At 45.7% G+C, this 23,195-nt stretch overlaps 1 protein-coding gene across 9 annotated transcripts in view; it reads left to right on the top strand.

Moving 5' to 3' along the window:
• Positions 1–23,195, top strand: part of SEMA5B (semaphorin 5B) — a 443,759-nt gene that overhangs the window by 366,501 nt on the left and 54,063 nt on the right. For all 9 annotated transcript variants that reach the window (XM_066611786.1, XM_066611789.1, XM_066611780.1 and 6 more), the window contains one exon: positions 22,332–22,449. In XM_066611786.1, the coding sequence (XP_066467883.1) occupies positions 22,332–22,449 (118 nt within the window). The remainder of the gene's footprint in view (positions 1–22,331; positions 22,450–23,195) is intronic.

Raw genomic sequence — 23,195 nt, 5'->3', positions numbered from 1 at the left:
TAAGGCCATTTATGATGGCAGTAAAGGTGTGCCACTGTCATACACTTTGGAGCTACTTGTGTGAGTGGCCAGACACTTTGCATGCCTGCCAATGGGCCCATCCAGGCTGCAGCAGAGCTGGTAAGCTGGCGGAGGGGCAAACTGTGGGCAGTTTTGGGGAGATACCGGGGTGGGAAGCAGGATGGACAGCATGTATCTCGGCAGCAAAAGCACACACTCCTATCTCCCATTTTCCAACCTGTCTGGCCCCCTTCCTTTCCTCAGATGTACACCAGCTACATAGCTTGTGAAGGTCTGCAAAGACCCATAGATGGCCAGAAGACCTACTGAGAGGTAAATAGAAACATTTTTCATTTACCTTTCATTGACCTTCTGCTCTCCATCCCATAGCATGCAGCAGGTACTCCGTTGGCATGGCTGCATACTAGAGCATGATGGGGGAAAAGACTGGGCTGTTAGAATGTCACTCAAGCAGTTCTTTTGCACAGATATTTCAAACTTTAAACTTTCAGTTGAATCTTAAGATCTTCTTCCACAAGTGGATGACGTTTCATTTGTGAAGAAGTTCTTAGGTTTTGGCCCTTCAAATGAAGTGTATTAATCTAATCAACCATGCGACATACTCTTCATCCCATATATTCATTTTAACTTTTTAGAAGTTATTATGAACTGCCATACGGCACTCATGTTGCTTACAAATGATTAAATGTAGAACGCTGACATATTCAGTAACAAAATGTTCTGTCGTAAACATTCTATAATAAACATACATAGGAAACGTTCCAAATCCCGCTAACAAACACAATTGGATTAAAAAAAATATTTATACACCATCCAATTTACTTTAAAGTCAACATAGTTCCAAATAACAAAGAGGTGAGAGACTACCTCTGTCAGGCTTCCTAATATGGAGAAATTCCCATAAACATGGATCTATTTATTATACTTATCTCAGTATCTCTGATTCTATAACCATTTCTCTTCATTGATTACTATGAGTAAACAGTCTCCTATTTTATTCCCATGTGGAGGCTAGTTGATAGAGCCAAACAGCACACCCAGGAGACTTGTAATCAGTCTGTCAGTGCTATTTATTTATGTATTGCAGTGAAAAGCAGCTACCATGCTGAGCAGAGGAATGACATGGGGAGAAGATTGCCTAATCTTATCTCTCCTGTGAGCTAGCTAGCTAGCTAGCTAGCTAGCTAGCTAGCTTTCTTTCTTTCTTTCTTTCTTTCTTTCTTTCTTTCTTTCTTTCTTTCTTTCTTTCTTTCTTTCTTTCTTTCTTTCTTTCTTTCTTTCTTTCTTTCTTTCTTTCTTTCTTTCTTTCCATTCCTCTCACCCTTAAGCTGCTTGTCCACTCATGGAAAACAAGTATGGGTTTGACATGAGGAATCAGTTGGGTGGTGTGTGTGCTCATGAGAGTGCTGGTTTTGAGGGTAGCTGCAAACATGGATGTGCCAGAGTCACTGCGCCGAGTTACGAGTCAAGTCATGAGTCTCTCCCCTTGACTCAAGTCATGCATGAGTCATAACAGGTAGCCGTTGTGACTTGTCCTGAACCTTTTTTAGAGTCATTTTGACTCAAGTCAAAGTCATTATGAGAAACTAGTCACGGCAAGAGTCAGGCACGGCCAAAAAAAAAAAAAGCAAGCACACACACAAGAAACAGAATCGCAGGCATGCACAAAAGCGAGTTGCAAGTCGAGTCTATTTGAATCATGACTCTTTTTGGAGTCACTGGCCCTGAGTTGCGAATCGGGTCTGAGTCAATGACATTGGTGAATCAGGTCAACATGAGTCATGAAAAATCAGAGTTTTTGCAACTTGAATCAAGTCATCATGATTTGAGTGCCCATCACTGGATGCAAAGTTGAGCAAGGAGTTATCCTTCTGTGAGAATCCAGGGTGAGAGATGTGTCACCTCTTCACCCCTTGTTGCTGACATCCCTGTCTTTGTTCCACTCTCTAGAATGCTTGCTAATGTTAAGGTTTATGGTTAGGAATGAGTTTGTGCTTCAACACCCATATGGACATATGCCCTACCCAGGGTTCCCTCTCTGCCTTTCATTAGACTTTTTAAAGTTTCTGAGTTTCCATTTGGATGCCTGCCCTTGTAGCTGGTTGTCAGTGGCTCACTGTTTTTATTAGAAAGGAGTTTTACTTGGCGAGGCAGCAGGAGTTTTTAAAAATAGTTTTTTATGAAGCAATGCTTATTCATATATTTTTAATAACTCTCTTTTTACTTATGTAAACGTAAATCCAGATTTAATCAGAATTTCCTCAGGGTAACATTCATCTTCATCTTCAAACAAAACTAGTGGTTATTTTATTTTGTTCCTTTAAAAAAATGAATTACTCAATAAAGAACTCATTGTCACGATGAAAAGATGGAAAGGTGTGTCAGGGAATAAAAAATGGAATAATGTGTTATGTATATTGTTTGGGGCCATAAACTGAGAGACTGTCATCAATTACGTAGTTATAGAAGTTGCCGGGGCTGCAGAAAGAAGGGATGAGCCAGTTAAAAGTCAGAATTGCTGGTGTAGAAGGGGACATGAAGCCAAATTGCCTCCAGAAACCATGTATCTGTTTGCTGTTGCTTTCAAATAACTTAGATGGATTTTGGATATTCAGTGGCCTGGAAAGTTCTGATTTCAGCACTTTGCACTGAAATGTTGGGTTTTAATTTATGGATTCAAAATGCATTATTTGCATGATGTGAGGGAAGCATCTGACAAATATGTACATGAGTATGCGTGTGGGTACACAAACATCTTTGGCATTATGCCCTGAAATCATAAATGCTTTGGGGAGGTTAATACAAGTTGAGCATCCTTAGTCCAAAAATCCAAAATGCTCCAAAATCCAAAACCTTTTGAGTGCCAACATGATACTGCAAGTGAAAAACTGCACACCTTGCTTTCTGATGCACACCTTTGTGTACACTGATGGTTCAGGGTACACAAATTTTGTTTCGTGCTCAAAATTATTTAAAAAATATATAAAATTACCTTCAGGCTATGTGTATAAGGTGTATATGAAACATAAATGAATTTCATGTTTAGACTTGGGTCCCATCCCCAAGATATCTCATTATGTATATGTAAATATTCCAAAATCCAAAATAGTTCTGATCTCAAGCATTTGGGGTAAGGGATACTCAACCTGCATGTTGGTGACTGGCCAGTTTTCTTACAATTACAGTGACAAAGCCTACGTTGGTCACAGAAATAATGTCAGTGCCAGGTTGCTGGGGGGTGGGGGCTGTGACAAAACCTGCAATGAGGTCTCATAGTGCCCCTCCACAGCTGCCCCATGAGGGGGTATTGAGCACTATGACTGCCATCAATACTGAGGGTTCATATGTTGGGTTAGCTAGTTAGCCAATGCCCAGCTTGGCCAACCCATGACACCACCCTTGGAAATAAAGCATCCTGAGGTAAATGTTCCTTCCTTCCTCTTAATAATGGTACCACTAGTGTGAGACAAATTTGGTATAGTTCTAGGCCACTGGATTGTGTGTTCATTCTATACATGCCAAGTATTTTATCAGATGTCTTCCTAGTTCCTACATTATCTGCAGTGGCATTTAGTTGTTTCATATTTACATAAGTCAAATAGTCTATGATTTTATACACTCCCAAGAGACTATTAATATGTACAAATTTTAAAAGTAAAAGCTTAATGAAGTTCTGCTGTGCTATTGGGGGGGGGGCGGCCACTGAATCCAAGAATGAAAGTGGCCATTAGATCTATTCATTGAACTTCAATGAGCGTTAACTAAGACGATACTAGTAGGCACAAATCTTGTAGCAAAGCCATTCACAGACTTCCGAATGGTGTACTACTACTCTGAGGATCCAGAACTGCCCAGTGTCAGTGTTGCACGTTCTACTGGTGGGCATTCCCTTTCAATCAGGAAGGAAGGAGGGGGGAGGAGCCAGCCAGGAGTATAAAGCTAGGCGGGCCATCGCGTGAGGCTCTCTGCAGACGCGTGTGGCCTCTGGGAACCAAGTGCCTCTGGGAACTAAGTGCCAGGTAAGGCACAAGAGTTTAGCATCTGGGCGAGGAGAAGGCAAGGAGACCTCTGAGTTTTGGAGAAGGAGAGGAGGAGGAGCAGGAGGAGGAGGTAAGTGTACTCATTCTAACGCTTTGTCTTTCTAACTCCCTGTCTTCTAACCTTAATCTTACCTTTAAAGCAACCTTAAATCAAAATTGAAAGTTAGCACCTAAGGGAGGTACATAGGGCTACTCGTGAGCAGGAGCAGAGTCCTACTCGTGAGTAAGTGCCCAAGGGTCAGGCATTTAAATCAAAATTGAAAGTTAGCTGCACCTAAGGTAGCACTTAATCGAAGGAAGGGAGGAGGATAAAGTGAAAAGCAGGTTTTCTACTTGTTTAAATTAAACCTATACTTAACCCAGGTTAAACCTAATCTAAGTTAGAACATAACCTAAACAGGTCAGTAAATTGGGACACAGGATCTAGTGAGCAATAAATAATTAAACAAACCCAAATAAAAACTAGCTTGAGGTTACAAAAACAGTCCAGCCTAAGAGAACAGAACTAGGAGGGAAAGGACCTAGGAAGGGCCAATTCCCAACCCATTAAGAGCCCCAGTAGGCTAATCCAAGCAGTCCATTCAGGAGCCTGCAGAGTAGGTCACGCCCATCAGCAGCCATTTGCCTTCCTGAGCTTTTGTAAGCTCACCTGGGAAGGCCAGCCCCCTTTCAATCAGGAAGGAAGGAGGGGGGAGGAGCCAGCCAGGAGTATAAAGCTAGGCGGGCCATCGCGTGAGGCTCTCTGCAGACGCGTGTGGCCTCTGGGAACCAAGTGCCTCTGGGAACTAAGTGCCAGGTAAGGCACAAGAGTTTAGCATCTGGGCGAGTTCAGCGGCAGGGCGAGGAGGCCAGGGCCCCATACGCTGCCCTTCCTCTTCCCTAGAGAAGAGGGCTGCTATCCAGTGTACAGTTTTTAAAAGGACCCCTAAATAAAACAACAACAACAAAAAAGCTATGCAGTCAGACAGCCAGCAGCAGGGTGGGGGCTATCCAGTGTTCTGCATTGAGTGCCACATGTATGATTATATGCCTCTGGGGCATAAGTCATGGGTGTGTCCTCGATGCAAGGAGCTCCAGGCTCTCAGGGAACATGTCCGCTCCCTTGAAGCCTTGGTGGCCGACCTGGAGAAGCGCAGGCAGCCAGAGGAGGACCGTGGGGAGACTTCCGGGGACGATCAGGCTTCGTCCCAACCTCAGGCGTGCAGCTCCTCTGCTGCCCGGGTGGGAAGTCTCGGGACTGGAGGACGTCATCCTGGAGAGGAGGGAAACAATCCCCTAGTGGGGACCCCTTCTCCAGGGGATGGGCCCGTATCTGAACGCACTCGGGATACTCCTCGGCGGGAGGGGGGTCGGGGGCTTCTTGTAGTGGGGGATTCGATTATTAGAAACATAGAGAGGGGGGTTTGCGACGGATGTGAGGACCGCATGGTGACTTGCCTGCCTGGTGCGAAGGTTGCGGACATCACTTCTCGTCTAGACAGGCTGGTAGACAGTGCTGGGGGAGAGGTAGCGGCTGTGGTGCATGTCGGCACCAACGACGTGGGCAAGTGTAGCTGGGAGGTCCTGGAGGCCAAATTTAGGCTTTTAGGCAGGAAGCTGAAAGCCAGGACCTCAAAGGTAGCGTTCTCTGAAGTGCTACCTGTTCCACGCGCAGGGCCAGCTAGGCAGGCGGAGATCAGGGGTCTCAATGCGTGGATGAGACGGTGGTGTAGGGAGGAGGGGTTTAGATTTGTTAGGCACTGGGGAACGTTTTGGGACAAGCGGGGCCTGTACAAGAGGGACGGGCTCCATTTGAACCAGAATGGAACCAGACTGCTGGCGCATAACATTAAAAAGGTGGCAGAGCAGCTTTTAAACTGATCCCTGGGGGAAGGCCGACAGGAGCCGAGGGGCATCCGGTTCGGGACTCCTCATCCCTATGGGATGAGGATGGGGAGGTTAGAGAACAACAAGACAAAGGCAGGGTAGGAGAAGAAATTGGGAAAGGTAGGGTGATGGGATGTGATAGACGGTTTGGCACAATGAGAGGATGCGGGGACAAAGGAGCGAATAAGCAGCCCATCCTGGGGCATTCCGTGTATAAATGCTTTTATGCGAATGCCCGAAGTCTACGAGCAAAGGTGGGAGAACTGGAATGTCTGGTGACAAGGGAAAATATTGACATAGTGGGCATAACGGAAACCTGGTGGAATGCGGAAAATCAGTGGGATACCGCAATCCCGGGCTATAAACTCTACAGGAGGGACAGGCAGGGGCGTGTTGGAGGTGGGGTGGCCCTTTATGTTAAGGAAGGGATAGAATCCAGCAAAGTAGAGATTGAAGGTGGGTCCGACTCCACCGTAGAATCTCTGTGGGTTAAATTACCAGGCTTGTGCAGCAATGTAATACTGGGGGTGTGCTATCGTCCTCCAGACCAGAAATCTGATGGGGACCTTGAAATGAGGAAACAGATCAGGGAGGTGACAAGGAAGGACAGGGTTGTAATCATGGGGGACTTCAATTATCCTCATATTGACTGGGTCAATTTGTGTTCTGGTCACGATAAGGAAACCGGATTTCTTGACGTGCTAAATGACTGTGGCTTAGATCAGCTAGTCAAGGAGCCCACCAGAGGACAGGTGACTCTGGATTTAATTTTGTGCGGTACGCAGGACCTGGTTAGAGATGTAAACGTTACTGAGCCATTGGGGAACAGTGATCATGCTGCGATCCGTTTTGACGTGCACGTTGGGGGAAGAATACCAGGCAAATCTCTAACAAAAACCCTTGACTTCCGACGGGCGGACTTCCCTCAAATGAGGAGGCTGGTTAGAAGGAGGTTGAAAGGGAGGGTAAAAAGAGTCCAGTCTCTCCAGAGTGCATGGAGGCTGCTTAAAACAACAGTAATAGAGGCCCAGCAGAGGTGTATACCGCAAAGAAAGAAGGGTTCCACTAAATCCAGGAGAGTGCCCGCATGGCTAACCAGCCAAGTTAGAGAGGCTGTGAAGGGCAAGGAAGCTTCCTTCCGTAAATGGAAGTCTTGCCCTAATGAAGAGAATAAAAAGGAACATAAACTGTGGCAAAAGAAATGTAAGAAGGTGATAGGGGAGGCCAAGCGAGACTATGAGGAACGCATGGCCAGCAACATTAAGGGGAATAATAAAAGCTTCTTCAAATATGTTAGAAGCAGGAAACCCGCCAGAGAAGCGGTTGGCCCTCTGGATGGTGAGGGAGGGAAAGGGGAGATAAAAGGAGACTTAGAGATGGCAGAGAAATTAAATGAGTTCTTTGCATCTGTCTTCACGGCAGAAGACCTCGGGCAGATACCGCTGCCCGAACGGCCCCTCCTAACCGAGGAGTTAAGTCAGATAGAGGTTAAAAGAGAAGATGTTTCAGACCTCATTGATAAATTAAAGATCAATAAGTCACCGGGCCCTGATGGCATACACCCAAGGGTTATTAAGGAATTGAAGAATGAAGTTGCAGATCTCTTGACTAAGGTATGCAACTTGTCCCTCAAAACGGCCACGGTACCAGAAGATTGGAGGATAGCAAATGTCACGCCTATTTTTAAAAAGGGAAAGAGGGGGGACCCGGGAAACTATAGGCCGGTCAGCCTAACATCCATACCGGATAAGATGGTGGAATGCCTCATCAAAGATAGGATCTCAAAACACATAGATGAACAGGCCTTGCTGAGGGAGAGTCAGCATGGCTTCTGTAAGGGTAAGTCTTGCCTCACAAACCTTATAGAATTCTTTGAAAAGGTCAACAGGCATGTGGATGCGGGAGAACCCGTGGACATTATATATCTGGACTTTCAGAAGGCGTTTGACACGGTCCCTCACCAAAGGCTACTGAAAAAACTCCACAGTCAGGGAATTAGAGGACAGGTCCTCTCGTGGATTGAGAACTGGTTGGAGGCCAGGAAGCAGAGAGTGGGTGTCAATGGGCAATTTTCACAATGGAGAGAGGTGAAAAGCGGTGTGCCCCAAGGATCTGTCCTGGGACCGGTGCTTTTCAACCTCTTCATAAATGACCTGGAGACAGGGTTGAGCAGTGAAGTGGCTAAGTTTGCAGACGACACCAAACTTTTCCGAGTGGTGAAGACCAGAAGTGATTGTGAGGAGCTCCAGAAGGATCTCTCCAGACTGGCAGAATGGGCAGCAAAATGGCAGATGCGCTTCAATGTCAGTAAGTGTAAAGTCATGCACATTGGGGCAAAAAATCAAAACTTTAGATATAGGCTGATGGGTTCTGAGCTGTCTGTGACAGATCAGGAGAGAGATCTTGGGGTGGTGGTGGACAGGTCGATGAAAGTGTCGACCCAATGTGCGGCGGCAGTGAAGAAGGCCAATTCTATGCTTGGGATCATTAGGAAAGGTATTGAGAACAAAACGGCTAATATTATAATGCCGTTGTACAAATCGATGGTAAGGCCACACCTGGAGTATTGTGTCCAGTTCTGGTCGCCGCATCTCAAAAAAGACATAGTGGAAATGGAAAAGGTGCAAAAGAGAGCGACTAAGCTGATTACGGGGCTGGGGCACCTTCCTTATGAGGAAAGGCTACGGCGTTTGGGCCTCTTCAGCCTAGAAAAGAGACGCTTGAGGGGGGACATGATTGAGACATACAAAATTATGCAGGGGATGGACAGAGTAGATAGGGAGATGCTCTTTACACTCTCACATAATACCAGAACCAGGGGACATCCACTAAAATTGAGTGTTGGGCGGGTTAGGACAGACAAAAGAAAATATTTCTTTACTCAGCGCGTGGTCGGTCTGTGGAACTCCTTGCCACAGGATGTGGTGCTGGCGTCTAGCCTAGACGCCTTTAAAAGGGGATTGGACGAGTTTCTGGAGGAAAAATCCATTATGGGGTACAAGCCATGATGTGTATGCGCAACCTCCTGATTTTAGGAATGGGTTAAGTCAGAATGCCAGATGTAGGGGAGAGCACCAGGATGAGGTCTCTTGTTATCTGGTGTGCTCCCTGGGGCATTTGGTGGGCCGCTGTGAGATACAGGAAGCTGGACTAGATGGGCCTATGGCCTGATCCAGTGGGGCTGTTCTTATGTTCTTATGTTCTTATGTTCATTCAACAATCTTTGTTTTTGCTTCCAGAGGAACTTGAAGGATACCAGAGGGGCTATGTGAGTAGATGGTTGTTCTTATGATTCAGTAAGATACTTATGTTCATACAATCTAACATTGGAAATGGCAAATGACTATATTACTAGTCTCACTGTTCAGTGGAATCAGTTGTCACTAAGCAGAAGTACATGTTGGGGCTAGATTTTAGCTATGAATGTGTGGTGTTCTTTAGCAGAAAAATGAATTGTTTCCACTTGACTGCTGTCTGAATAAAGTAGCTCAGTTCTGCTTCACTTGTCTTTTCAGTGGGGATGATAATGGATTTTTGCAGATCACCAGTTTGTCTCTGTGGTGTGTGTGTGTGTGTGTTTAGGTAATTGAAATGGTGGGATTTGGCTTTTAAAATCTTTATTTTTATAACCTTTGAACATCCTTGGATTTGTCTTCTGCTCATTTTGCGCCATCTGGTTTGGGGCATGACAGAAGCTCTATCCTGCATGTTGGTTATTGAGGCTGTCAGTAATTAGGATTTGGTTGGCTGGAAGCTAACATGATTATTTGTTTAACTCATCCTCCTTTGCAGGTTGATGTTAATGGGACAAAAAGCCAATCTTGTCGGGTGGTACCAGCCTGCCAAGTCACAATCTCATGCCTACAGCTACTGGGCAAGGATCTAGTAATTCTCTCTTGTAAAATGTTGTTTCTTTGGCAGTAGCCAAGTAGCTTTGTGAATGAATTCTGCAAACCTAAATTTTACTACTAGGTTTTCCTCTATTTCAGAAACTCCACTATAAAGTTGAATTCAAAGTCTGATCCTGTAACATAGGAGACATAAATTCTGTACCCATTAAAATGGCGCAAATTGCCTACTTCTGCTCATGGAATATGAGCTTTCCATAATTCCATGGAGTAGATTTGCAAAGACTTAGGGTGGTGGTGGGAAGAACTTGAGTGTTTGACACAGGACAAGGAAGGAGGCTAACTCAGGAATGGAACAGCATGGTAGTTGTGGTGAATATCATTCTACAGTCAGGGAAACAGGAAATAATAGCCAATAGTGTAGATGGAGAACTATGTGGGAGTACAACTATCTTCCCATTTACAACTTAAAACATTGCCCCTGCTTACTCTGTTTTTGACGTTTCATTAAATACCGACCACATATAGGCACAACCCACCCCCGTATCTGTGGATCCAATATCCATGGTTTCAATTATCCGTGGTTCCCAAAAAATTCTCCCATTGTGCAAATGACTTATCTGCTTGTGATTGCAGCCTTCCTGTGGCTGTTCCTGTGTCTTGTTGGCTCTCCTTTCCTGCAAAATGGAAGCAGGAAGCGAGGCAAAGGGCTGAAAATAACATGATGCTAAGCTCTTTAGACTCTGTGGTGTCACGTTCTTTTCAGCCCTCTGCCTCACTTCCTGTTACAATCAGTAATAGGTATGTTACAAGGTATGGAGCACTGCCCTTGAAGACCCTGCAGCTCACATGTGTTCTTCACTGGTATGTATAACCTGTATGGGACAGGCTGAAATGTTTGTCTGGATTGGGAATTCTGAAACCCTGTTCCCAGTTTACAGAAGGAGAGCTTAAAATTGTTCATAGACCTGTACTTAAAAGTTCTTCTGCTACATTAAACTAAACTGTCACTTATGCTCTGTGTGTGTATTCCCACGTTAATCTGAAACTGTACTTTCTTACATCCCCACTCATGACTTCAGAAATCTGTAAATGTTGAGTACAGAGTCATAGCAGCAGATGGCGGGGAAGCTCCTAAGGAGCCAAGATCCTATTTTCATGCAAATGTATTTGGTGACTAAGAATAAAGAACAAGAGACAAAATAATTCATGTATTAAAGAGATGAATTGAATTGTTTATAAATGCAGTGTTTGGGGTGTATTCTATTAGGCTTTTGATAAGGCATTTATCGCAAAGCTGTGAACTTAAAAAATGAGTGTCTATTGATGTTAATGCCCTGTCAGAATAAATAATACCTATTAGATCAGTGTTTCTCAAACTGTGGGACGGGACCCACTAGGTGGGTCATGAGCCAATTTCAGGTGTGTCCCCATTCATTTCAATATTTTATTTTTAATATATTAGGCTTGATGCTACCATGGTATGTGTCTGCATTGGGGAAATGTTACAGACATGTACTTTTAACAAACTACTATGTATATTCTTTTAACAATGATAGTCAATGGAACTTACTCCTGGGTAAATGTGGGTGGGATTGCAGCCTAGGATTGTTAAAAAATTTTCTGCTTGATGATGTCACTTCTGGTTGCGACATCACTTCCAGTGGGTCCTGACAGATTCTCATTCTTAAAAGTGGGTCCCAGTGCTAAATGTGTGAGAACCACTGTATTAGATGTTTTCAAGGAGGCATTTTCTTGAATCCCCAATGAATATAACACTTAATATTTACTTATTATTAGCCCAAAGTGCAGGAAGGCTTGGCATTTTTTTGATATCTGAAGCATGTTAGCTTTTTCCTTGGAGAGCTTTAGTCTGTGGCAACTTCATCATCATCATCATCATCATCATCATCATCATCATGTCCTGTAAAATCATAATGCAGGATTTGACAATGCAAGGAGAGATGCCTTTTTCATGACTCCTCTAGCCTGCTGCCATATTTTTTTCAACATACCCTCAAATGGGGCAATTTGTTTGTCTTCCATTAGCAATGTTATAAACAGATAAACTTGGAACATATATATAACTGTGTAAGAACTTTGTAAGAACAAGAACATAAGAAGAGCCTTGCTGGATCAGACCAAGGACCCATCTAGTCCAAATTCCAGTATCTCACAGTGGCCCACCAGAAGGGGCAGTGACTTCATTGACTTAGCCCACTTTTGGGTCAAGCTCATGATTGCGCATATGTGTTCTGACCTGGCTCAGAGTCCATTGGTATGTGACCAGTTCCATGTCCCTCCTTGGGTTGGAGGGGTGTAGTGGAGTCCAGTTAGGAATCAATGAGGCAGTTGTGTAAGGGATTTTAGTTCACTTTCATGTTTGTCTGTAATTGCCTGCTTGTGCTTTTGCTAAGTTCAGCAGCTGTACTTGTTCATCAGCCAAGCCATTTTTGTAACCCTTTAAATCTTTTTCTTTTCCCCCTTATAATTCCCAATCCAATTAATTCTTCTGTGTGTTAACTGCTCAATTACCAGTTGTTGGTTGAACTAAGTCAGAGCTTTGCCCGAGTTCTCAAACCCAAATAAAAACTAGCTTGAGGTTACAAAAACAGTCCAGCCTAAGAGAACAGAACTAGGAGGGAAAGGACCTAGGAAGGGCCAATTCCCAACCCATTAAGAGCCCCAGTAGGCTAATCCAAGCAGTCCATTCAGGAGCCTGCAGAGTAGGTCACGCCCATCAGCAGCCATTTGCCTTCCTGAGCTTTTGTAAACTCACCTGGGAAGGCCAGCCCCCTTTCAATCAGGAAGGAAGGAGGGGGGAGGAGCCAGCCAGGAGTATAAAGCTAGGCGGGCCATCGCGTGAGGCTCTCTGCAGACGCGTGTGGCCTCTGGGACACCAAGTGCCTCTGGGAACTAAGTGCCAGGTAAGGCACAAGAGTTTAGCATCTGGGCGAGTTCAGCAGCAGGGCGAGGAGGCCAGGGCCCCATACACTGCCCTTCCTCTTCCCTTGAGAAGAGGGCTGCTATCCAGTGTACGGTTTTTTAAAGGACCCCTAAATAAAACAACAACAACAACAAAAAAGCTATGCAGTCAGACAGCCAGCAGCAGGGTGGGGGCTATCCAGTGTTCTGCATCGAGTGCCACATGTATGATTATATGCCTCTGGGGCATAAGTCATGGGTGTGTCCTCGCTGCAAGGAGCTCCAGGCTCTCAGGGAACGTGTCCGCTCCCTTGAAGCCTTGGTGGCCGACCTGGAGAAGCGCAGGCAGCCAGAGGAGGACCGTGGGGAGACTTCCGGGGACGATCAGGCTTCGTCCCAACCTCAGGCGTGCAGCTCCTCGGCTGCCCGGGTGGGAAGTCTCGGGACTGGAGGACGTCATCCTGGAGAGGAGGGAAACAATCCCCTAGGGGGGATCCCTTCTCCAGGGGTTGGGCCCGTATCCGAGCGCACTCGGGATACTCCTCGGCGGGAGGGGGGTCGGGGGCTTCTTGTAGTGGGGGATTCGATTATTAGAAACATAGAGAGGGGGGTTTGCGACGGATGTGAGGACCGCATGGTGACTTGCCTGCCTGGTGCGAAGGTTGCGGACATCACTTCTCGTCTAGACAGGCTGGTAGACAGTGCTGGGGGAGAGGTAGCGGCTGTGGTGCATGTCGGCACCAACGATGTGGGCAAGTGTAGCTGGGAGGTCCTGGAGGCCAAATTTAGGCTTTTAGGCAGGAAGCTGAAAGCCAGGACCTCAAAGGTAGCGTTCTCTGAAGTGCTACCTGTTCCACGCGCAGGGCCAGCTAGGCAGGCGGAGATCAGGGGTCTCAATGCGTGGATGAGACAGTGGTGTAGGGAGGAGGGGTTTAGATTCGTTAGGCACTGGGGAACGTTTTGGGACAAGCGGGGCCTGTACAAGAGGGACGGGCTCCATTTGAACCAGAATGGAACCAGACTGCTGGCGCATAACATTAAAAAGGTGGCAGAGCAGCTTTTAAACTGATCCCTGGGGGAAGGCCGACAGGAGCCGAGGGGCATCCGGTTCGGGACTCCTCATCCCTATGGGACGAGGATGGGGAGGTTAGAGAACAACAAGACAAAGGCAGGGTAGGAGAAGAAATTGGGAAAGTTAGGGAGATGGGATGTGATAGACGGTTTGGCACAATGAGAGGATGCGGGGACAAAGGAGCGAATAAGCAGCCCATCCTGGGGCATTCCGTGTATAAATGCTTTTATGCGAATGCCCGAAGTCTACGAGCAAAGGTGGGAGAACTGGAATGTCTGGTGACAAGGGAAAATATTGACATAGTGGGCATAACGGAAACCTGGTGGAATGCGGAGAATCAGTGGGATACCGCAATCCCGGGCTATAAACTCTACAGGAGGGACAGGCAGGGGCGTGTTGGAGGTGGGGTGGCCCTTTATGTTAAGGAAGGGATAGAATCCAGCAAAGTAGAGATTGAAGGTGGGTCCGACTCCACCGTAGAATCTCTGTGGGTTAAATTACCAGGCTTGTGCAGCAATGTAATACTGGGGGTGTGCTATCGTCCTCCAGACCAGAAATCTGATGGGGACCTTGAAATGAGGAAACAGATCAGGGAGGTGACAAGGAAGGACAGGGTTGTAATCATGGGGGACTTCAATTATCCTCATATTGACTGGGTCAATTTGTGTTCTGGTCACGATAAGGAAACCGGATTTCTTGACGTGCTGAATGACTGTGGCTTAGATCAGCTAGTCACGGAGCCCACCAGAGGACAGGTGACTCTGGATTTAATTTTGTGCGGTACGCAGGACCTGGTTAGAGATGTAAACGTTACTGAGCCATTGGGGAACAGTGATCATGCTGCGATCCGTTTTGACGTGCACGTTGGGGGAAGAATACCAGGCAAATCTCTAACAAAAACCCTTGACTTCCGACGGGCGGACTTCCCTCAAATGAGGAGGCTGGTTAGAAGGAGGTTGAAAGGGAGGGTAAAAAGAGTCCAGTCTCTCCAGAATGCATGGAGGCTGCTTAAAACAACAGTAATAGAGGCCCAGCAGAGGTGTATACCACAAAGAAAGAAGGGTTCCACTAAATCCAGGAGAGTGCCCGCATGGCTAACCAGCCAAGTCAGAGAGGCTGTGAAGGGCAAGGAAGCTTCCTTCCGTAAATGGAAGTCTTGCCCTGATGAAGAGAATAAAAAGGAACATAAACTGTGGCAAAAGAAATGTAAGAAGGTGATAGGGGAGGCCAAGCGAGACTATGAGGAACGCATGGCCAGCAACATTAAGGGGAATAATAAAAGCTTCTTCAAATATGTTAGAAGCAGGAAACCCGCCAGAGAAGCGGTTGGCCCTCTGGATGGTGAGGGAGGGAAAGGGGAGATAAAAGGAGACTTAGAGATGGCAGAGAAATTAAATGAGTTCTTTGCATCTGTCTTCACGGCAGAAGACCTCGGGCGGATACCGCTGCCCGAACGGCCCCTCCTGACCGAGGAGTTAAGTCAGATAGAGGTTAAAAGAGAAGATGTTTCAGACCTCATTGATAAATTAAAGATCAATAAGTCACCGGGCCCTGATGGCATACACCCAAGGGTTATTAAGGAATTGAAGAATGAAGTTGCAGATCTCTTGACTAAGGTATGCAACTTGTCCCTCAAAACGGCCACAGTGCCAGAAGATTGGAGGATAGCAAATGTCACGCCTATTTTTAAAAAGGGAAAGAGGGGGGACCCGGGAAACTATAGGCCGGTCAGCCTAACATCCATACCGGGTAAGATGGTGGAATGCCTCATCAAAGATAGGATCTCAAAACACATAGACAAACAGGCCTTGCTGAGGGAGAGTCAGCATGGCTTCTGTAAGGGTAAGTCTTGCCTCACCAACCTTATAGAATTCTTTGAAAAGGTCAACAGGCATGTGGATGCGGGAGAACCCGTGGACATTATATATCTGGACTTTCAGAAGGCGTTTGACACGGTCCCTCACCAAAGGCTACTGAAAAAACTCCACAGTCAGGGAATTAGAGGACAGGTCCTCTCGTGGATTGAGAACTGGTTGGAGGCCAGGAAGCAGAGAGTGGGTGTCAATGGGCAATTTTCACAATGGAGAGAGGTGAAAAGCGGTGTGCCCCAAGGATCTGTCCTGGGACCGGTGCTTTTCAACCTCTTCATAAATGACCTGGAGACAGGGTTGAGCAGTGAAGTGGCTAAGTTTGCAGACGACACCAAACTTTTCCGAGTGGTAAAGACCAGAAGTGATTGTGAGGAGCTCCAGAAGGATCTCTCCAGACTGGCAGAATGGGCAGCAAAATGGCAGATGCGCTTCAATGTCAGTAAGTGTAAAGTCATGCACATTGGGGCAAAAAATCAAAACTTTAGATATAGGCTGATGGGTTCTGAGCTGTCTGTGACAGATCAGGAGAGAGATCTTGGGGTGGTGGTGGACAGGTCGATGAAAGTGTCGACACAATGTGCGGCGGCAGTGAAGAAGGCCAATTCTATGCTTGGGATCATTAGGAAGGGTATTGAGAACAAAACGGTTAGTATTATAATGCCGTTGTACAAATCGATGGTAAGGCCACACCTGGAGTATTGTGTCCAGTTCTGGTCGCCGCATCTCAAAAAAGACATAGTGGAAATGGAAAAGGTGCAAAAGAGAGCGACTAAGATGATTACGGGGCTGGGGCACCTTCCTTATGAGGAAAGGCTACGGCGTTTGGGCCTCTTCAGCCTAGAAAAGAGACGCTTGAGGGGGGACATGATTGAGACATACAAAATTATGCAGGGGATGGACAGAGTGGATAGGGAGATGCTCTTTACACTCTCACATAATACCAGAACCAGGGGACATCCACTAAAATTGAGTGTTGGGCGGGTTAGGACAGACAAAAGAAAATATTTCTTTACTCAGCGCGTGGTCGGTCTGTGGAACTCCTTGCCACAGGATGTGGTGCTGGCGTCTAGCCTAGACGCCTTTAAAAGGGGATTGGACGAGTTTCTGGAGGAAAAATCCATTATGGGGTACAAGCCATGATGTGTATGCGCAACCTCCTGATTTTAGGAATGGGTTAAGTCAGAATGCCAGATGTAGGGGAGAGCACCAGGATGAGGTCTCTTGTTATCTGGTGTGCTCCCTGGGGCATTTGGTGGGCCGCTGTGAGATACAGGAAGCTGGACTAGATGGGCCTATGGCCTGATCCAGTGGGGCTGTTCTTATGTTCTTATGTTCTTATGTTCTCCTGAACCACTGACTATGCTCTACAATAGGGGTGCCCAAACCCTGGCCCAGGGGCCGCTTGTGGCCCTCAGGGGCTCCCAATCAGGCCCTCGGGGAGCCCCCAGTCTCCAATGAGCCTCTGGTCCTCCATAGACTTGCTGGAGCCCATGCTGGCCCGATGTAATTGCTTTCAGCATGAAGACAACTGTTCAACCTCTCATCTGAGCTGTGGGATGAGGGCTCCCTCCACTACTTGCTGTTTCACATCTGTGATGCAGCAGTAGAAGAGAAGGATAGGCTGACCTTGCTTTGTGTAAGGCTTTTTATAGGCCTTGAGCTACTGCAAGACCTTCATTCATTCATAGAAGTTCCATCTCTAATAAATTCATTTATGTAAATTTATTCAAATTTTAAATGTAAATTAATTCTTTTTTTCCCCGGCCCCTGACACAGTGTCAGAGAGTTGATGTGGCCCTCCTGCCAAAATGTTTGGACACGTCACAACACTTACCCCTGGCTCAGTGCAGGTGCCAGCTCTGCACAAGCCTGCACTGAGCCAGCACTGCTAAATAGCCAATGCAGAGTCAAGTAGCCCCATTGCAGGGCCTCTTTCCTTATCCGGGGGAAGGTGACGAATCTCCCCTTCCCCTGAGGAGCTGCCGTGGCTACCCAGAATTTGTTGGATGCTGTTGCAGCCGTTTCAGCACTGCTGCAGACCTGGGCGCTGGGCAGCTCAGGATTGGCTGTTAGAAGGCCAGTGGGATGTTCCCAGTGGGCAAATTGCCGCCATATGCCTCCAAGAGGGGCAGCTGATTCAATATGAGTACTGTCTGTGCATATGTTTTCTAAATGCATTTACTGGTAACATGTTGGCCTGCTTGAGAATCCTAAGTGCCTAAGTGCTGGTAGCAATTTTGCATGTGTCTGCAAAGATAGAAAAACATGTTTTCTCTTACCATCACCTCAGCACTGCTGCTCCATTCTAGCCTGCTTTCTTTCTCCTTATCACTCCCTCACCTGCAGTTTGTTGCACTGTTCGACTGCCGCCACTGCCATAGCACCCCCTCTGCCCCCCCCCATATTCCTGTCAATAGTGCCTCCCAGTCCTTGTCTGTGCAGTTACTTTTCTGGCCATCAGATAACTATTTAGGGGGTCTCCCAAATGTTAAGTGCAGTCTGAGGCTGCAGTGCAGGTCTTGGTGGCAGTGGTAGTTAGAGAACTGCTAAGGCTATGCAAGAAACACTTGCAAGAGCTGGCACAGCCTGCCACTGCTGCACGGAAAATTATGCTTCATAAGAACATAAGAATATCCCCACTGGATCAGGCCAAAGGCCCATCTAGTCCAGCTTCCTGTATTTCATAGTGGCCCACCAAGTGCTTCAGGGAGTGCACAAGACACAAGAAGGGAAGGGGCTAGTGAGTGTGTGTGTGTGTTTGTGTGTGCATGCATTTGCAAGGTATGCATACTGATTCAGAAGAAGTTATGCATACTGATTTGACAAATCAATACATGCCTTCCTTAGCAGTCTTTCCTACAGCTCACAGAAGCTGCATTGTGACATTTAAATAATGCAAAGCCATGAGGGCAGCAGGTCTGCTGCAAGTTATGAGAGACTATCACATGTCAACCCACAAGCGGATGAAGACTTCTCTGTTAGAACAAAGCAGTAGGAGCATCTCTTGCTGCTTCACCTTACCCAATGTTTGGTGCCAAGTGAGAATCTCCAGGCGGTGGGGAAGGTAAAACAGAAGCACTTCATTCTTCTGCCAAAGCATGGTGTGAAGTGATAGTAATGACCCATCCCCCAACTGTTACCAGACAACTTTGTGAGGTGCGCAAATGTTGAGCTTTTGCAGAAAGCAGCACAAATCTCTCTCACTTCTTTGGCCTTCTATGAAACCTGGCATGAAGTGAAGTGTCTGTCTCCCTCTAGGTTCTCTATCTGTGCCAGAGGGTTTAGGCCTCAAATAATGCCTACAAAGCCAAGCCAGAGTTTGTGGACTCTGATTCTGTAAGGTGTTAGCATATTTATTAAGTCCATAGGAAACCCCAAAGGGGGCAGGAACCTCGCCCCAAGACAGCTAGCTTTACCCTTTGTCTCACACTTGCCATCTACTCTTTGCTGAATCATAAACTGGAAATTAAATCTAGGTCTGCAGTCCAGAAAGCCCAGAGGGTTGCAAAGGTTAGCAACAGATGCATGGAGCTGATATGCTCCATTTCATTAATTTCGTTGTTGAGATTCTGTTACTTGCTCCTTGCTTCCAAGAGCCACATACTGGCTACAGGAGTCAGGACTCATGTTGTGAAAATGTCAGTGAAGTAGTGACTGCACCTAGGCAAGATACACCTCGGCCTGTGGAACGCTGGCAAAAGTACAGCACCGACCAAATGGAAATTATTTTCTTGAATGCAAACAGCTTGTGTTTTGCTATAGAATAGATTAGCCTCTAAGATGACATTAATGTAACAAAAGGATACTTATAACTACCTCCGCTTGATGTCTCTCCTGGAGAGTTTTGAACAGCATGCAACCTGAACAGTATCAAGGGCCACTTTGGAATGGAAATGTATCGTAGCGCTGGAAGGCTGCAACTTAAACAGAATCTTTTATGAACCCCAAATTTACATAATTAGCATATAGCTTGCATGAATATGGTTGTTGAGAGGTTATTGAGCTGCCCCAAGAGTCACTGATTGATATGTCAGCCTATGCTTGGAATATTGAATTCAGATGACCTAATTATATAGAGCAAAATGTCTTAGGCTGGAGTCCTCTGCATGCATACCTGCAAATAAGAACAGCCTTGCTGGAAAATACCTGTTCATAAGAACAGCCTTGCTGGAAAAGACCCATCTTGTCCAGTTGCCTGTTTCCTACAGTGGCATCCCAGAGCCTTATGGGAAGCACATGTGGGATATCCTTTCCTGTTACTTCACAAGAACTGGCATTCAGAGGCACACAGTCTCTGAGTCCTCAGAAAGCCTCCCGTCCATGACTGGAGAACACCTCCAGTCACATCTGGGAGCTCAGGTCCAATCCTCCATAGCGAGTTTGGAACCCACAGTAAGTTAAATTCGTAGGTTCCCAATCTGTGGATAGACAGGTCGAACTTGTACACACATCACAAGGTTGCTGACCCTGGGAAAGGAAAAGATCCCCACCCCAGTTTTTTTTTTTTTTTGTAAATGTTCAGGCTTTGAATTCTGTTCAGTTATTGCACATGGTCATTTTGTTTCTGTTCTGAAGAACTGTCATTTTTATATTCACTTGACAGGGGGGCCACTCCACTCCATGGATTAGAGCACCATGGGTTGGCATAGCATGTGGGATGACTCTCCAGGCAGAATTACATTGCAGAAACCCTCTTCAGTGCCCTTGTGCTAGTAATCTCAAGTCTGTTTCTACCCATTTACATGGCTCTTGGATGGTTTCAACTGCAGCAGAATTACAGCTGCTTCTCATCTCTAACATAATTCAGCATTTTTGCATGTTTCCCTGAATCTTCTGTTTAAAACAGCCAAGAGACACTGCAGTTATAGCCTAAATTTTTCACAAGGCAGGCATCCTTGTGGAGAGTAAGAGCCAACTGAAACTTGTAAACAATAATAATTTCTTCACCTGGCAGGAAGAAAGAATTTCATTTTTGCTTTGGGTAAACTGCTTTGGAATTGGTACAGACTGGCACTGAATCCGAGCGTGTTTAGCTCGGCTAGGGTGTCAAGTCCCGTGCCCCCCCCTTTGTAGCTGTTTACCAGCTAATGAGATTTCAAAGATTTTGGGATGTGATTACCTCATATTTCATTTTATTTGTTTTATTTGGGGGGCGGGTATTGGGTATTTTCATACTGATGATGGATTGGAATAAATACAATTGCCCTTCTTTTGCCTGAATTGAATGGGGTAAGAAGTCCTCTCACTTTTTTACACTGCGGGCTGAATTGACACCTTTCTCAGGCTTTGGAAAAGAAAAAAAGGAAGCATCTGATTGTGTGATAGTAAAGCAAGGTAACTGTTTACAGGCCCTTTAAACATTAATGTTCACTTGTGTACTGCCTAAAGTTGAGCTATATATTACTCCCACCATGTGAAACTATGAGTCTGCTTCCGTTACTTAATGTCTGTCTGTCTGTCTGTCTGTCTGTCATAAGACTAGTTTCCCCTAAGCAGCTGGACATGGACAAAACAAGGAAGATTAGCTGACCTGGAGAAAATTAGAGTTAAGTGACCAAAATCAAAATCGACCAAGAAAGTGGCTTTTTAAAAGAGAAAGCAAGAAAGTGTCTTCTGCTTCCTTTTTTAATATGGCCTCAGTCTTCTCCAGCTTTCTTCTCCTATTTGGCAGGGAGCCTGAACAAGCAGAGCCAGGTCCTTTTCACATGGTCATTTTAAGGTGCAGCCAGGCTTCCACTCTTAGATGACCTAGTTTGGCCACTTTTGGTTTGGTAATAAAAACATGTAATGACTTTAAGGGAACAGCTAGTAGGACATTTTCACAAGGGCATTTTCATAAGTGATGCTAACTATGATGTTTGAATTTCCTTCATTTAAGTCAAATGGAAAGCTGTACTTAACAGCACATGCATTCAATTTAAAAATTTCTACACCACATTAACCACAGTCAGAAGTGATACATTCCAGACTAAAAAATGATGTTGGCGTCGCTGGTCCAAATAGGTTCCTGTCTGATTTGTGACCTTTTACTGTATTTTGAAAATATTAACCATAGTTATTTTTTGTAGCATTTCATGGAATGGGGAGGAGGGGTGCTCTCGCAAATTATAAATATGGACACCACATCCACTGTTCAGCGCTGCCACAGAAAGCACTCCTGAATAACAACGGCTGTGTCTGTTCCAGACTGGCAGCATGAGGTTATGATTATAAATGCTGCCATTGTTCCAAAACATAAAAGCCAATGCTAATAACCTCTAATATTGGTCCACTAGCTCTTTGTGCTTGTCTAACCCCTGTGAGTTTTTTCAGAAAACATTCTCACAGAGGGCACTTTGTGCAGGAATGGACTTAATGCACCATTATTCAGGATCACAAGGACAAGTATTCTTCGATTGCATTTGCAAAGCAATATTTTGTCATCCTCTGGGCAGAGGGAGAGTGAATGGGTTTCTCATCTGTAATTTGTCTGAGTGATATTTACTTTTTTTGTGCTGTCATCACCTTGTTATTTTGATCATCTTGAACCTTCCTTGCAGGTGAAACTTTCTTTGAAAAGAAATTTGCTTCTGCAGCTGAAGCTGAACATTGTTGACAGCTGTCACATGGAAGCATAGCACTTGAATAACTGGTTTTATATCTGCCCAGTCTATGAAAGAACACTCATCTTTTCTCTTTTGACACGCAGCGAGTGCCTTGGAGCAAGGGACCCATATTGCGGCTGGGATAGGAAGCAGAAGCGATGCACCACCATTGAGGACAGCTCCAATATGAGCCTGTGGACACAGAATATTACCGAGTGCCCTGTAAGTGGAAACTAAAACCAAGAGTGGAGCAAATTCATTCCAAATGATCCTTAGGGCTGGGTATATAACTGTTGCAGTTTCTGTGTAGTTATCCCCCCATACTACAGCTGTCATGTCCGTAACCATGTGAGTCAGGTGGATTATGTGATGTGAATGTTACTTTGCCACACTTTCTTGGATGCTGGGGGTATTCCAGACTACCCATGGTAGGCATGGCAAGGAACCATATTATCCACATGATCTGCACGACTCCCTGTTGGAGATTTTCCTGCTATAGAGTGGAGGGCTTGGCCTTATGTAATTGATGTTTGTGCTACTGTGGTTTGTATGAATTTTCCCTCAAGATAAAAATCAGTCAGTCATCCAAATAGCTCCTCCTCGCTTCTTTCTCTCTGGGAGAATACCATTGGTGCTAAAGAGAGAAGGGGGTGAATCAGGCATGCTTTGGTATGCCTGGGATGATGGCAATATTTGCATAATAGCCTAGACATTTGGAGTTTGGGACAAACCGCTGAGATGGTGATGAGACAGTGAGGCAGTGTCTTTGTTGATTTGAGTGGTGAATCCAGCTTGGAGGAGCTGTGAGCAGGAATTGTTCATCAACTCAGTTTACACAAGTATCTGTGTGAAGAAAGAGGAGGATGTGCATTTGGGAGCGGAGAGAGAGATCGAGATCTGGGAAATACAAGTTTGTGAGTTGAATCCACAAGAAAAAATTCAATGTTATTCTTCCTGTCTTAAAAAGG

This window comes from Tiliqua scincoides, chromosome 1 (genome assembly GCF_035046505.1).
Source record: "Tiliqua scincoides isolate rTilSci1 chromosome 1, rTilSci1.hap2, whole genome shotgun sequence".
Lineage (NCBI taxonomy): Eukaryota > Metazoa > Chordata > Lepidosauria > Squamata > Scincidae > Tiliqua > Tiliqua scincoides.
Note: the sequence above shows the minus strand (reverse complement) of the source record. Positions and strands in the feature narration are given on the sequence as shown.